At 37.1% G+C, this 14620-nt stretch overlaps 1 protein-coding gene across 6 annotated transcripts in view; it reads right to left on the bottom strand.

The window, feature by feature from the left end:
• ccdc186 (coiled-coil domain-containing protein 186) overlaps positions 1 to 14620 on the bottom strand; it is an 82386-nt gene that overhangs the window by 57536 nt on the left and 10230 nt on the right. For all 6 annotated transcript variants that reach the window (XM_052027542.1, XM_052027540.1, XM_052027544.1 and 3 more), the window contains 2 exons: positions 10702 to 11458; positions 7547 to 7673 (listed from right to left, as the gene is read on the bottom strand). In XM_052027542.1, coding sequence (XP_051883502.1) covers positions 7547 to 7673; positions 10702 to 11435 — 861 coding nt within the window. In that variant the 5' untranslated portion in view covers positions 11436 to 11458. The remainder of the gene's footprint in view (positions 1 to 7546; positions 7674 to 10701; positions 11459 to 14620) is intronic.

The raw sequence follows: 14620 nt of genomic DNA, 5'->3' as shown, positions 1-14620 counted from the left end.
GCAGATGGAATACAGCATAGGGAAGTGTATGGTCATGCACTTTGGTAGAAGAAATAAAGGGACAGATTATTTTCTAAACAGGGAGTGAATTCAGAAATTGGAGGTGCAAAGGGACTTGGGAGTCCTAGTGTAGGATTCCCTAAAGATTAACTTGCAGGTTGAGTCGGTAGTAGGGAAGGCAAATGCAACATAAACATTCATTTTGAGAGGATTAGAAAATAAAAGCAAAGATGTAATGCTAAGGCTTTATAAGGCATTGGTCAGATCACATTTGAAGCATCATGAGCAATTTTGGGCCCCATATCTAATGAAGGATGTGCTGGCGTTGGAGATGATCCAGAGAAGGTTTACAAGAATGATCAAGGATGAAAGGGTTAACATATCAGGAGCATTTGATGGCCCTGGGCCTGTACTCGCTGGAGCTTAGAAGGATGGAGGGGGGTGGGGGGAATCTCATTTAAATCTACCGAACATTTAAAGGCCTGGCTGGAGTGGATACGAAGAGAATATTTCCTGAGGCAGGAGAATCTAGGACCAGAGGGCACAGCCTCAGAATAAAAGGACATCCCTTTAGAACTGAGATGAGGAGGAATTTCTTCAGCCAGAGGGTGGCAAATATGTGGAATTCATTGCCACAGATGATTGAAGAGGGCAAGTCATTGGGTATATTTAAAGCAGAGGTTGATCATTTCTTGATTAGTAAGGGCGTCAAAGGTTACGGGGAGAAGGCAGGAAAATGGCATTGAGAGGGAAAAATAAAATCAGCCATGACTGAGTGGCAGAGCGGACGATGGGCCGAATGGCCTAATTCTGCTCCTCTGTCTTATGGTCTTGTGTAGACAGGCTGAGCTAAGACATGGTACTTGGAATATAGTGTGGAAACATATGAGGGAATCCACTTCGTCGAAAAAAATTGAAAAGCAGAATTTTTCTTTAAACTGATGAGATACTGAAAGCTGTTGACATTTAGAGGGACACATGCATCCTTGAACATGAATCACTGAAAGTTAATATGCAGGTAACCAGGCAGACAAATGGGTTGTGGCCTTCATTGCAAGTGAATTTGAGTACAAGAGTTTAGATGTCTTGTTCCAACCATACGGAGCCTTGACAACATACCATCAGGAATATTGTGCAGATGTATGGTCTCCCTACTCAAGGAATGACAGCAGTGAAAGTTTACCAGATTGATTTCTGGCATGGTGGATTTGTTGTTTGAGGAGCGATTAAGCATGTCAGCCCTGTAGTCTCTTGAGTTTAGAAAACTGAGAGGTTCTTCAGTGATTCTTAAAAAGATGTAGAGTTGATATTTCTACTGGTAATGTCTACAATCAGAGATCAGTCTCAAAATAAGGGACAGCCACGCAAGACAAAAATGAGAAGAGATTTCGTCACAAAGGGGGTAGCAAATCTTTGGAATTCACTACCCAAGAGAGCTGTGAAAGCACAGTAGTAGTGTACATTTAGGGCAGAGCTTCATAGATTTTAAGGTATCAAAGGGAATAAGGAACATGGGGCTAGCGGAGGAAAGCAGTGAAAATTTAGACCTGATCTTATCGAATGGTAGAATAGCACAAGGAACTGGATGGCCTACTCTGGCAGATATTTCATATGTTTGTATGTACTTTGTTGTCCATACCTACTTTGTTGTAGCCATGTCAATTTAAATAGATTATAAACACTGGAAGTTTCAGAACCTGATTTGGCAGCTTCAGAACTGACTACAGCTTCCTGAAACATTTCCAAAGCTCACTGTGCTTAAACTAACAGGGAGTGCCTGTTTATTGTTTCAGAATTCAGCTGCTAAGGCAGTCAATGGGTACCTCAATAGTGATAATCCCATATTCCTTATGACATAGAAGGAGGCCACCCAGCCCATGGAATCTATGCTGGTTCACAGAGTCCATTCCTCTGGATTTCCACGCAAGTTATTCTCCTACATTCCCATCAACTCCCTCAAGATTCTACCACCTACCTAGAGGCCATTCAGAGTGGACGATTAACCTACCAATTCACAAGTTTGGGATACTGGAGGAAACCTGTGCATCCAGGGAAAATTACCTGTCATAGAGAAGGTATACAAACTCCACAGACAGTACCCAAGGTCAGGTATTAGCTGTGCCACTGCACTACCCTAGGTTGTCAGCAATCCACTAATGGAAGTATCAGCACAGCAGTGATGAGCTGTGCAGGATGAGTTAGGGCCATCAGAGGAAGAGGCACAAAGAGACAGCACATGCTAACTAGAGCTTTATAAGGATTATATTCACAGGCTCAGGTTTTCCAAAGCTGTTATCACAGAGCAATGCGATATGCTGCAGGAAGACCTTCAGGACATGTGCTTGGACTGCTCTTCCCACAGAGATCACATTGACTCTTACTTTCTATAAACAGGATCCTTTCAAGTTGCTACAATAGATCTCTGCAATATCTCACAGACTGCTGCTCACCACAGGGACATCATCTGGGCATTGTATTCACATTCACATACTTAGATTTCAGTAACATCTCAAGCACCAGTATTTGCCAGTGTTGCTGGCCTTCTATGAATGCTGGTAGCTATTGACCACCCTCATGTGCACATATAGGGCCCATAGGGGTCATGCACCCAAAGATTTCACAGGTGTGCTCCTAAACATGTGACCTCAACAACCAAGTAGGACAAGAACGGCAGATGTATGAGAATAGCACTGCCTGCAGATTCTGCTCCAAACTGCACACAATCTTGATTTTGGAAATAAGTGGCCAGTCTTTCAGCTTTACTAGGTCTAAATTCTGGAACTCTCTACTCAACAGCACTTTGTTCCAACCTTCATCAGAAGGACTACTTCAGTTCAAAAAGTCGACTCACCACCTTGTCAAGGACAATGAATGATGGACTTGCCAGTGACATCCAGATCGCAAAAAAAAAGCAAATAAAATTGTTCCTATTAATAACCCAGATCTTTCCATGAATGGAAATGTTTTCCACTTCCTCGATATTTAAATTGTTGTGGAAGATCAGAATACCTTCCTGATGTTGAATACCACATCTCCAAAAAGTATACATGATAACCTTATCCTCAGGGCAACAGATACTCCAGCCATTTACCCTGCCCAGCATAGTCTGAAGGGATGAGTCCTGCATGATAAGGGTCATCCTCCACCTCTCTGCCTCCTGACAACAAATGCAGTCCTTCTGTAATTGCTGAGTGTAACGATAATGAGACCCAAACAAGTACCAGAATCATGTAAAATTTCAACATATTCTGAAAATGAGATTCTGGTACCTGCATCAGTCCAGAGCCTCTTTGCAATATTTCTCCAGCAGATACAGTGATTTCTTTCATCATGTTGTTGTTCCAAAAGTTTATAGGAATGAGATTTTAAATTTGGCTCATAGTATGCCTTTGGGTGGTCATTTTGGTGTGAATAAAACTGTAGGGAAGATCTCGAAACAATTCTATTGGCCTGGTCTGAGAAAGGATGTGGTGATGTTTTGTCGAACTTGTCACACATGTCAGATGGTAGGTAAACCAAATCAAAAATCCCCTGTGGCTCCGTTGAAGCCAATTCCTGCTTTTGGTGAACCCTTTTCGAAGGTGATTGTGGACTGTGTTGGCCCATTACCAAAGTCTAAGACTGGAAATCAGTATTTGTTAACCATCATGTGTGCCACTTCTAGATTTCCAGAGGCAATACCCCTTAGAAATATTAAGGCCAAGACAGTGTCAAAGGCTCTTTTAAAATACATTCATTCATTCATTCATTCATTTATTTATTTATTTAGTTTGGTTTGCCAAAAGAAATCCAATCTGATCAAGACAGTAATTTTATGTCTAATTTTTTTCAGCAACTAGTCTATGAGATGGGAGCAAAGCAGATTGTATCATCTGCATCTCACCCAGAATCTCAGGGAGCTCTGGAGAGATTTCATTCTACTCTCAAAAATATGCTGAAGACTTATTGCTTTGAAAACACAAAGGATTGGGACGAAGGTATTCATTTACTTTTGTTTGCCATTAGAGAATCAATCCAGGAGTCATTAGGATTTAGTCCATTTGAGCTTGTACAATTTGGACAACCTACCAATCTGAAGACAGCAGCTGGTGCCAAAGGAAGGAAAGCATGCAGATGCCCGAGCCTGAAGGACATGAGGTGCAGGCTGAAGAATAACAGGAACAAGATGAGCTAGGGAAGAAGGCAGGCAAACGGGGAAATCCAGGTAGAACACAACCAACCGCAAATCCCAGCAGAGCAGAGGAGGGCCATTGGAAATTTTCTGAAGGAAAGAGGTTTTCTTCATCGGGGGCTTGCTAATTTACCAATCCAAAGTGACACATTCCACATTTGTTAACATCAACAGGGTTCACCAGAAATCAGCGTAGTAAACTGAGTAAATGGTTTGTTACAACTATTTTCAATGATGTACAGCTCACCCTGGAATCTCATAGGAAGACATTTCCTTTGCTCCAATGAGTGGGGTTTCTCAAATCTGGAGAAGACAGCTGGCCTTTGTGCATTCTGCTCACCTTCACTGGCATTTATCGGACTGAGGAAAATGCCAGGTTTCTTTCACTATATCTAGGGGCTTGCTCCCTCTCCCTGCAGCCTCTTGTCTCTAGCGTGGCTGAAGTCTGACATACTATGGGGAGTGTTCCTTTAAGGGATGATATCCTTCTCAAATAGGAGTGCATCAAATTGTTAGAAATTGTGTTCTATTGAGCCTGGCCTGAAACCACACAGGTCCAATTAAGTAGGTGATTTTGGGTGTAAACCACAATAGAGCTGTTCCTAATGTACTTTAGGCCAATTCCTTTTCAAAGTCCAACTTAAACAGCCCACCATACCATGCTCCAGTGATTAATTTACTCATTCACCTCTTTGTTCTCATCCACACAAAAGGGAAGAACCTTGTACCTGTTGGACAAATGCAAGGGTCTTTTGGATCTTCGTACCCTCCTCACTCATGGTTGTACCCTTTAACACCTCTTGACTGACCAATATTACAGTACATAACCTAAGGGTCTTGACTGCTTCCTTAAACAGACTGTCCAAATAACCTTCCCCCTTCCTGATGCTCAACAATATTTGAATCTTGGACCCTAGCTCATCAACATGGAGCTGAAATCCTTTGAGCTGAAATAACTTATTGTAGGTATGGCTGCCATGGATCCCAATTGATTCCATCAGCTTCTAAACACTGCCTCCCCTGGTTATACTATCTCTGTTCAATATAGGCTCTAAGTTATTCCCATGTGGGAGGAAAAAATGCAATGAGTGGCAAGTGATATCATTTCATGTGTGAATGATGCCAGAAGAACATCAGATGTGCTAACATTAATTGTTCATAGAAGTGCTCAGCCTGATATCCCAAAGGGCAAGAATTTGCCCCAGAAATGATCAGTGGCACAATCTAACTAGGGTTAACTCACCCTTACTCTCAAATTGTACATAAAAAGCAAGCCCCAATGGATCCAATTTCTAGGAGTAAATGTGAAACAAAGCATGAACAAGAGCACAAGTAGATTAGAAAAAGATAAATGAGCGTTCAAATTTAAATGCTTCGTACTCAACCTGAATTCAAAGACTCTAACTGCCAACTCCCTAAAGGATCCCATAAATAAGGTTCCAGGTTTGAATAGGTGAAGCTTTCTCTCTTTAAAGATTTATTTCTACTCTTTCACAGTTTATCTGTCCAACAAGCCCACCTTGTTTAAGAAAAAGTATTACCTATAAAAATATTTATCTGCATTTTAAATAATCACTGCATTGACTTTGTAGAATACTCATGTTTTCTCTTCAGAATACATCTGCACTTTGCACTTTCTGCTTCTATTGTCGACTATTTGTTAATGTAAAGCAACTGAGAAATGGGGCAGAGACCAATACATGTTTTAAAGGAAAGGTGAATAAATCTGTGGTAGGAAAAAATTCCAAGATTATGGAACGAAGGAAATAAGATTAGGACTGGAGGATGATTGTAAAAATAGCCCAAGTGCTTCTTTCATGTTTGTAAAGTTCAATTGGTCATGTGAGGTACAAAGTTACTTCTCTGCCACATGCAAAGTTTGGCTCACATCTGAAATTCTCACACTTCAAGTTTGCAAACTTTCCACAAAACATTCGATAAGTCTAAATATGGGGCAAGCTATAAATATGATTCCTTTAAAAGAATGAATACTCATTAACACTAAGCTATCTACATCCTCACATGCTCAGTGCCTCTCTGCTCATGTAAAGAACAAGAATTGCCTAATTACATCATGAAATGCAAAACTGACACTGTTCACCAGTATAGAGAAAAGTGAACAGGAGAGAAAAACAAATTCCCAAGTTAATTTTAAATCCTTACAGATTATTTGCAAGAATCCAACTGATTAGCCCAGATTCTGAGGTCTGGGCAAAGGGACAATGCATACTGATAACATCAGAAAAAGCCCATCACAATTTAGCAGGCATAAATTTCTCTTTTCCCCAATGACTTCCAGTCTGGCACCATTTATACAATGTCTGTGGCATCCAGAAATCATGAAGTCATCAAGAAGTCCCAAAAAGAAAATAAAGAATCCTCACAGGGAAGGAAATAGAAAGCAAAAATTGTGGAATTTTAATAATACATTAATAAGTTTACTGACAGCACAATTAAAAATTGGGTTCATTCAAACGAGATCAAAATTAGAAACTTAAATATCATAAACCTTAAAAACAATTAGTATTCCATAGATTTTTTGAAATCATGGGATTCAAAAATTAACATTCCACACTTATGAAATAAGTTTTTCAGAGCAAGAGAGGTTTTTAAACAGCAATTATGATTTAGCATGTCATAAAAGCTCATTCGCAAGATTTCACATTAAATCATTGATTCTTGTTGATCGCACCTGCTGTTGCACCCTGTGGAGATGGAGGGATAAATTGAAATCAACTTCCCAGTTCTACATCTAACTTTGCAATATGCAGGTGACAAATGTTTTACACAGCAACAACGGACAGTTTCATCATTATTACAAACACAAAATCCCCATCATCACCTTTTATACTTCAACTTTAATACAGTAAAACTCCAAAAATCCAGCATTGACTGAAAATCCCAGTGGTTAGGTATCTGGCTCGCTCACTAGTCTAGAACGTGGGATGGGGTTCTGGAGAGTGAGCTGGGTGTGCGGCCAGGGACTGGTGCCTGAAATGCGGGTGGGGTGTGCATCTAGTGCCGTGATCCAGACTGTGCAGTCAGTTCTATCTCTTGCTTCTTTTAAACTCAACATGGGTTCAGTTTCCCGCTCCATTTAAACTGGGTTCTCTGAGAAGTTTATTATACTACTGTGTAACATGTTTAAAAAAAAAGTGAAATATAAGTGTGTTAGGGTTTTAACAGGAGTGACCTCCAATGGTTTGGAAAATCTGCTAGTCTGGTACCATTAAGGTGCTAATTGTGCTGGATTATCAGAGTTTTATAAACTAATTTTAAAATGCACCCAATCTTTACAGTGACTCGTATGATACCATAATTCAAAATCAGTTCTGTTATAATAAGTTTGCATTCCAAGTTCCATAAATGCCTTACTAGTTTTATGGTGTTGATATGTTGCTTTTCTGTTTCAGAACGCTTTTTCAATTCATCTCTCAAGTTGTCTTTTTCTGCACAAATCTCCACAATCATTTCCTGATGCTTTCTGTTTTCTTCCATCAGTCTACAGATGAAAACATAATAAAAGCAAAAGCATAATAAACATGAAATAAAAATAAAACAAATGTTTTAGTGTAATAGCATTCCATTTTCAAGTAATGAAAATTTGGCTAGCTAGAACCGGTTTCTATTTGTACTTTTAAACTGGGGCACTGGTGGCAATTTTAGTTATAAACTTTTGATAAAGATGGTTACAACACAATATTAAAATAAATTATTTTTGCAGCTTTATAGGAAAAGAATAAATCACCTGTCTTACCCATTAACATACCCAGATGCATTTAAAAAAATCCTCTTCATCTCAAGTCCAACCTAGACTGATTGGTGGAAGTAAATGTAGCCAAAATAGAAGTATGAGTTTTAACCAAAACGAGTCTATCCAATCTCAACCTAATTATTTGAGCAGGCACTCAGATCACACAGCTCCTCATATTAATTTAGTTGGCAATCTGGCAGCCGTTACAAAAAGTTGTTTCGTGGAACATTTGCTGTGACAGGGAGTGGCAGAGAATGTATTTCCAAGGTCAAAAGTAAGTCACGGGTTCTTTTCCTCGTGCACTATTTTAACAGGCAGAAATGTCATGGGATGGGAAGCAGAGAAGCTAGAAACCACAGCACCATCAGGACACTTTATTGCTTACAAATGTTATGCAATAGGAGAGGAGGGAGTGGTGGTGAAAAAGAAAAATCAGACTTCTTCCAGAATGAGTGAAAATGGATCTCCCAGATATTATGTGTTAGATTTTGCAAATTACTAGTTTTTCTAGTCTGAGCCACTATCCCTCTGCCCATGTTTCCACTTATAGCTCTTGACTTCATTTAGCAATAATGAGCTATGCAGAGGCTCATTTCCCCCAGTGCATTTTAAAGTAATCCACTGGATTTGAAGAGTTTTTTTGAACGTGCTGTGGTGTTGTAATGCACTCTTTCTGGCATCATACAGAAAATATATTAAATTTAAAAGTTGAAAAAATGTGGCTTTTGTTTCTTATTCTCCTGACAATTTGATCATATGACACATTGCCAACCTTTTAATTTTTCTATCAATTATTTGTACAGTTGAAAATATTCCCTTAAAACATCTTTAATTCTTGCTGCCTTACCCAACTGTATTTCCAACCACTCCTCCTAGTTTAATATTAAACATATGTCACTTGCATTATTTTTAAATTTATATTTTTGTAAATTAGAAATAGGGTCTCAACATCAATCCTGGGCACTCCACTCAACTATTTTCTTCCTATTTATCATCTGCTCCTTCTTTATCAGCCAATTCCTTTTCATTTTTACCAGGACAGAAAAGAGCTTCAAACATTTGGCACAGTCTATTGCTGAAACTAGCTTCAAGTTCTAGAAGAGTACAAAAATCAGATAACCAATTTCACACAACTTTTCTTTCACTGCACAAGGACAACAACATTATGCTTTTGTTACCAGATATAGAAACCTGGACAAATCTCACTTTGGCAGCTGAGAAGCTGATTTTGTTAAAGTTAACCAAAAAATTTGAATCATAATGAAAATCCAGTGTCCATTTGGAAGAAAATCTAATCTTGGCCTCTCTGTGACTCAAAGCAATGTGGTTAACTCTTAACTGCCCTCTGACATGATAATGCAAGACACTCAATTTAAGGGGAAATTGTGGATGGGAAATAATTGCTGGTATGCCAGCAAGTTCACAACCTATGAATGCAAAATAATTCTTAAAAATTATGCACTAGCTCCAGAATGCACATGCGTAACTTAAAAGGTAACAGAAACCAACCCCAGGAATTAACAGATTCTAATTTTTAGTTGAATTAACTTCCTCAGTATGATGAAAGTGACTGAATTGTATTAGATTATGTCCAGAAAGGTACCAAACAATCCAATTCATCAGGTGAGACTTTTAAAAATCCATATATCACTTTGCTCCATTCTGAGTTTAAAGAGATACATTTTAATTTGTGTCCAATAGTTTAAGAATACATGTGAAGAACTGTTCACGATTATCAATGGAATTACTCGTTACATATTGCATAGTTATGTTGAGTTAATGAAGCCTCTGATATGATGTTAAGTAGCAATCCCCCTTAGGTAAACGGTGACTAAGTTTGGGAGGACACTCTTTGTAATGTTAATAGAAAAATCACTAGGTGATGTTATTGCCAGGAACCATGTCTAGCTTTATTGGACTTATAATTCTGCACAGAGGAAGTTAAAATGGTTACTGTAAATCTACCCTTTATTATTATTAGTGTTTATAAGTGGTGACATTGCTGGCAATAATGATCTGATGAGAAATTGATGGGGCTCTTGCTTGCAAGATTATCAGAGAAACTTAAAGAATCAATCACATTAGTACAGGACTGGAATCCCATAAAGGCCAGACTATATAGAGATTGCAAGTTTCCTTCCCTAAAAAATATTCATGTATAATACAATTTTTTTTTGCAGCAATTCTGCAGCTTCTAATCATTTTTACTCTTTGAAGTCTCTTAATTTCACACGTCCTTTTAGAAACAAAGCTTAAGATGGGAATTAAGCATCACATGCTCCAATGAGTCCAAAACTCTGGATTATTAACCCATCAACATGACCACCCCTGTAATACCATCTAATAGATTGTGATAATTTGTATCCAATCCCTGAGTTTGAAAATGTTTGCATTCTACCACAGAATGACTGAGTGTTAAATTCAACTGTTTCCTGAAATAATATAAATCAGTCAACGGCATGTGATTTGTCCATTAGTCTGAATTGCAAAAATAATAATGTTTTTTGTTTGCCTTCTGTATGGTACATTTGCCTAGATATAGAATAGGCAAAGGCACGATGTGCTTCACAGAAAGTGATGGCATCAGCCCAGGTATAGTATTTGACACTGAATTGTTGAAAAATATCTGCCCATTGAAATGCTCAAATACATCCATCATCCACTGTTCTATATACTAGAATGACACAGAAGTGCTTAACTGTTTTCTCTATTAGTTAATATATTTCTATTGACAAAGTTATTAGAAATGTTTAAATATCCTGCTATTAACACTCACTTCTTTATTTTCTTCTCTTGTTGAAGACATTTATTTTGTATTGATTCATTAAATATGACCACAGCGCTGCTTTCTTTTGTAATTCCATTAGGTAAACTGGGAGGCACTGATGAATCTGTTGAAAAATTATTATATTCTGATTCTAGCTCATCCAGTAAAGCATCTTGAGAAGATTCCTGTTCCATCCTGGACATCAGATCCTTGGTTATCTTTGTATCAAAAGGACTTGCTGAATCAATCTTGTGAGTAGGGTGAGATATGCATTTGCTCCAATCTGTAGTCTCTGCCTGTGTCAATTTCTCTGATATGGGATTAAGTGTTTGATTATTGATAGTTCTAATGAGTTCTCCACAGTCACTCACTTCTTCCTTACATTCTGATGCTATTCCCATATCACTGTTGAAAGACATTAAAGCACATGGTTCTCCACTTCCACCAGGATCTGTCAAGTTATTCATGCACTGTTCAACCTTTACACTCAGTTGTGTCTCGGCAAATCCACCTTCATGTGCTGCATTTCCATCTTCTTTTAATTTTAGTGTTTTGGTTGTTGAATATGTCTCTGACTTAAGACATGTGCCATTTAGTGCACCAGTTTCCCCACCCGTGACACCATTAACAACTTCATCACTTTTGACACCATCAATCATTGATAGATTTACTTTCTCATGGTCACAGCTCGACACCTGTTCATTAGCCACTGGAGCAATCAGCTCATCTGCTTGTTGTTCCATTATCTGTCATTCAAATATTTATCCTGTAACAATAAAAACAGAACAAGGACATTGAAAAGACAAGATCAGACATAAGTATGAACTGAATGATGTGGTGAAAATGAAGGCACCTACTGACACAACTGTTCTCTCATGCAATGGAAATAGTTACAAAAACATAAAAAGATTATATAAATACATTAAAAGCTCCATATGGTGACTTAATTCAAATATAATAATTGTGATAACTATAAACATAAAAAAAACATAATTTAAATAATTCATCAGTCTGATTTTTATGACTTAAAAATGAGAAGACGTGCGTGTTAATTATTACAATGTGCAGTCCAGGTTGTAATTAATTAACTGTAAAGCTGTAGGCCCTTTACATCTCCAATTGTGAGTTGCTTCATTAGGATTTAACCAAGGATTTCAATCAAGCAGAGGCTTATATGTTAAGAATTGAGGAAGCAGCTTAAAACAAAAATTATGCAGGTCCATAAGCAAAACTAACAAATACATACACCATTTAACATACTTAACTATGCAAAAGCCCAGAAAAATTAAAGGGAACAAAACTGCTAAGTTTCTTTACTGAACACAGACAAATGATTACTGCACATATAAATGCTTCATGCAACTGCATTAACTTTATTACAATACTAATAGTTTTTATATAAATAGTGTCACTAATGTAGTATTATATACAAAACATTATTAAATACCAAGGCAAGTCATGAAATAATAGGGGAGATGGCCAAACATTTTTTTTTGAAGTGGTAGGTTTTAAGGTGTGCTTAGAGTTTAAAAAATATCAAGCAGTAAGGAGGTTTAGGGAGTGAATAACAGACAGAGGGTAACCTTTTAGCATTCTACAGTATTTGGTGAGAATAACTGAACAGACCAAAAAGTTAAAATAAGTTCTCATTCACTTAAATTATTTTAGTTTCTAAAAGTTTCTGTGAATGAAGCTCAGAAGGTGAAAAAAATAAAATCAGTGCATGATGAGAAATATCAATTGTTAATTCATTTTCAGGTCATTGTAAATGGAAGACAGCTAGAATGACACAAAGAGAAAGAAAATAACTCAAGATGAAATTCAGCTTCACAATACAGGGAGAGCGAAGAGTTGAGGAACATTTGCTGTGAAATAAAGTATACTGTAATTATGCAAGTAATTTTCCACTTCGACTATATATGCCTCAATTTTTTCAGTGGCGAATTAATCTACCAACACGCACATCTTTGGGACGTGGGAGAAAACTGGTGCACCCAAAGGAAACCCACATGATCACAGGGAGAATGTGCAAATACCTCACAGATATCATCCAAGGTTAGGAATAAACCTAGGTCTCTGGCACTGTGAGGCAGCAGCTCTACTTTTGCACAACTATAAAGAACAAAGTGCTTCAAAGTGCACTGTAATTTTGTTAACTTCATATCTTCTAATGCATAATAATCTTAAATGCAGAGAGGACAAGAGAAAAACCCTGTCATTGCTAGAAGGAACACCTTGGGTCATTACATTATATAAACTTCTCAGGAACTTTAAAACACCTCTATAGAAAATGTAATTCATTTAAGTAGTTACAATAGTTCAAACTTATTATGTCTTGTGTTTTTCCAGCAGGAATTCAAACATTTTCTCACTTCAGCAATAATTCTATCATCCAATCACCATCATCCATTACAATATAAATAATACTAGATGACATTTACAAATGTTGCAAGTTCACATCATGTCAACTAGTATCTAGAAACTAAATATATTTAGGTATTTTCTGCAATATTTTTGATCAATTGTCAGTATTAAACATCTTTGAAGATATGTTATGATTTGCTATATGTTTCCAGCACTGATTCTTTTTATTTCATATTTATTAGACTTTGCAGTTTTAATTAATAACCTCAAATTTTGAATCATAACTATATTTCAAAATTTGGGAAGCAGAGTTATAAAAAAAAGTTATTTAACTTATTAATTTAATTTGAGAGCATGAGTTGGGGAGGCAGAATTTTGTTCAATTGAAAATTAATTTGTGCTTTATATCATAGAACAATTTTTAAAAAGATGTTGATTTGTAGAAATCAGGCACTTCAGGAAGTTCCAAAGTGGCCAAAATAAATTTACATAGTCATTATTTTCATCACCTCTGTCAACTATTACTATCTAGAATCTAAACATAGTAACAAAGTACCACTCATCAATTTACTCTTAAAAAAAATATCTTCTCCAAAATGGCAATATTAGGTTGTTGCCTCCAAAGCAAAAGGTTGAATGTTTAAGTTCAAGTCCACTCTAACAACCAGGCCCAAAATCTACGCAGGCAAATACTCCAATATGCTATTGAAGCAATGCCACACTACACGACAAAATCTGTGTAGTTTTTGAATAAAAACAGTATTAACCTAATAGAAGCTGGGAGAATGGAATGGAAGCTTACAAGAGGCATCTTACTTCCTGATGAATAATGATTCTAATTAAAAGATAAGACCAGCATCTTCAATACAGAAAAATGTCCCAAGATGCAGCATTGATATACAAATCAGACAAAAATGCATCTTATTATTTAGTGCATCAAAGGTCAGAAATTTGGTCGCAGCATCACCAGGATTTACAGTTTCATTAGGCAGGTCAACCATCCTCTTTCCCACAGAATAAAGAACCAATAATCTAGAATTGTAATGCTTTTCATTACCTTTCCTAAACAGATGTCCCAGAAGATGATTAACTTACAAATTGATAGAGGTAAGGTGGCCAATAGCAAATAATAATGAGCAACAGATGTGCGTGGGAAGTGTTGAGCTAAATTTCTCCAATGGGATTAAGTACCAGCAAAGAAGACAAAAAGTCAGTCCAGGACAGGGTGACACAAGCAACCACAAACAACTAAGAAACAAGTAATTAGCCACTGTGGAGGAAAAAAACATTAACATTTAGTCAACATAGGCCAGTGCTGATTATACTAGATTCCATAATCCGAGTCTAATTTTTTTTATATCTATAGATGTTATCTTGTGTCTTAAATAGTTTATTGCTTCCAGGCTTCAGTATTCATACAATGTACAAATACGATTGTGTAAATACAACAAGTTCTGGAATGGGGCTAATTGCAGCTGAGACTTCAAATTAAGTGGGAATCAATGATTTTAGCTAGGTGTCATATATAAAAGGATTTTAAGGACTTAAATTCAAAATGAATAAA

Source organism: Pristis pectinata, chromosome 12, assembly GCF_009764475.1.
Source record: "Pristis pectinata isolate sPriPec2 chromosome 12, sPriPec2.1.pri, whole genome shotgun sequence".
Classification (NCBI taxonomy): Eukaryota; Metazoa; Chordata; class Chondrichthyes; order Rhinopristiformes; family Pristidae; genus Pristis; species Pristis pectinata.
This window is presented reverse-complemented; position numbering and strand designations above follow the sequence as displayed.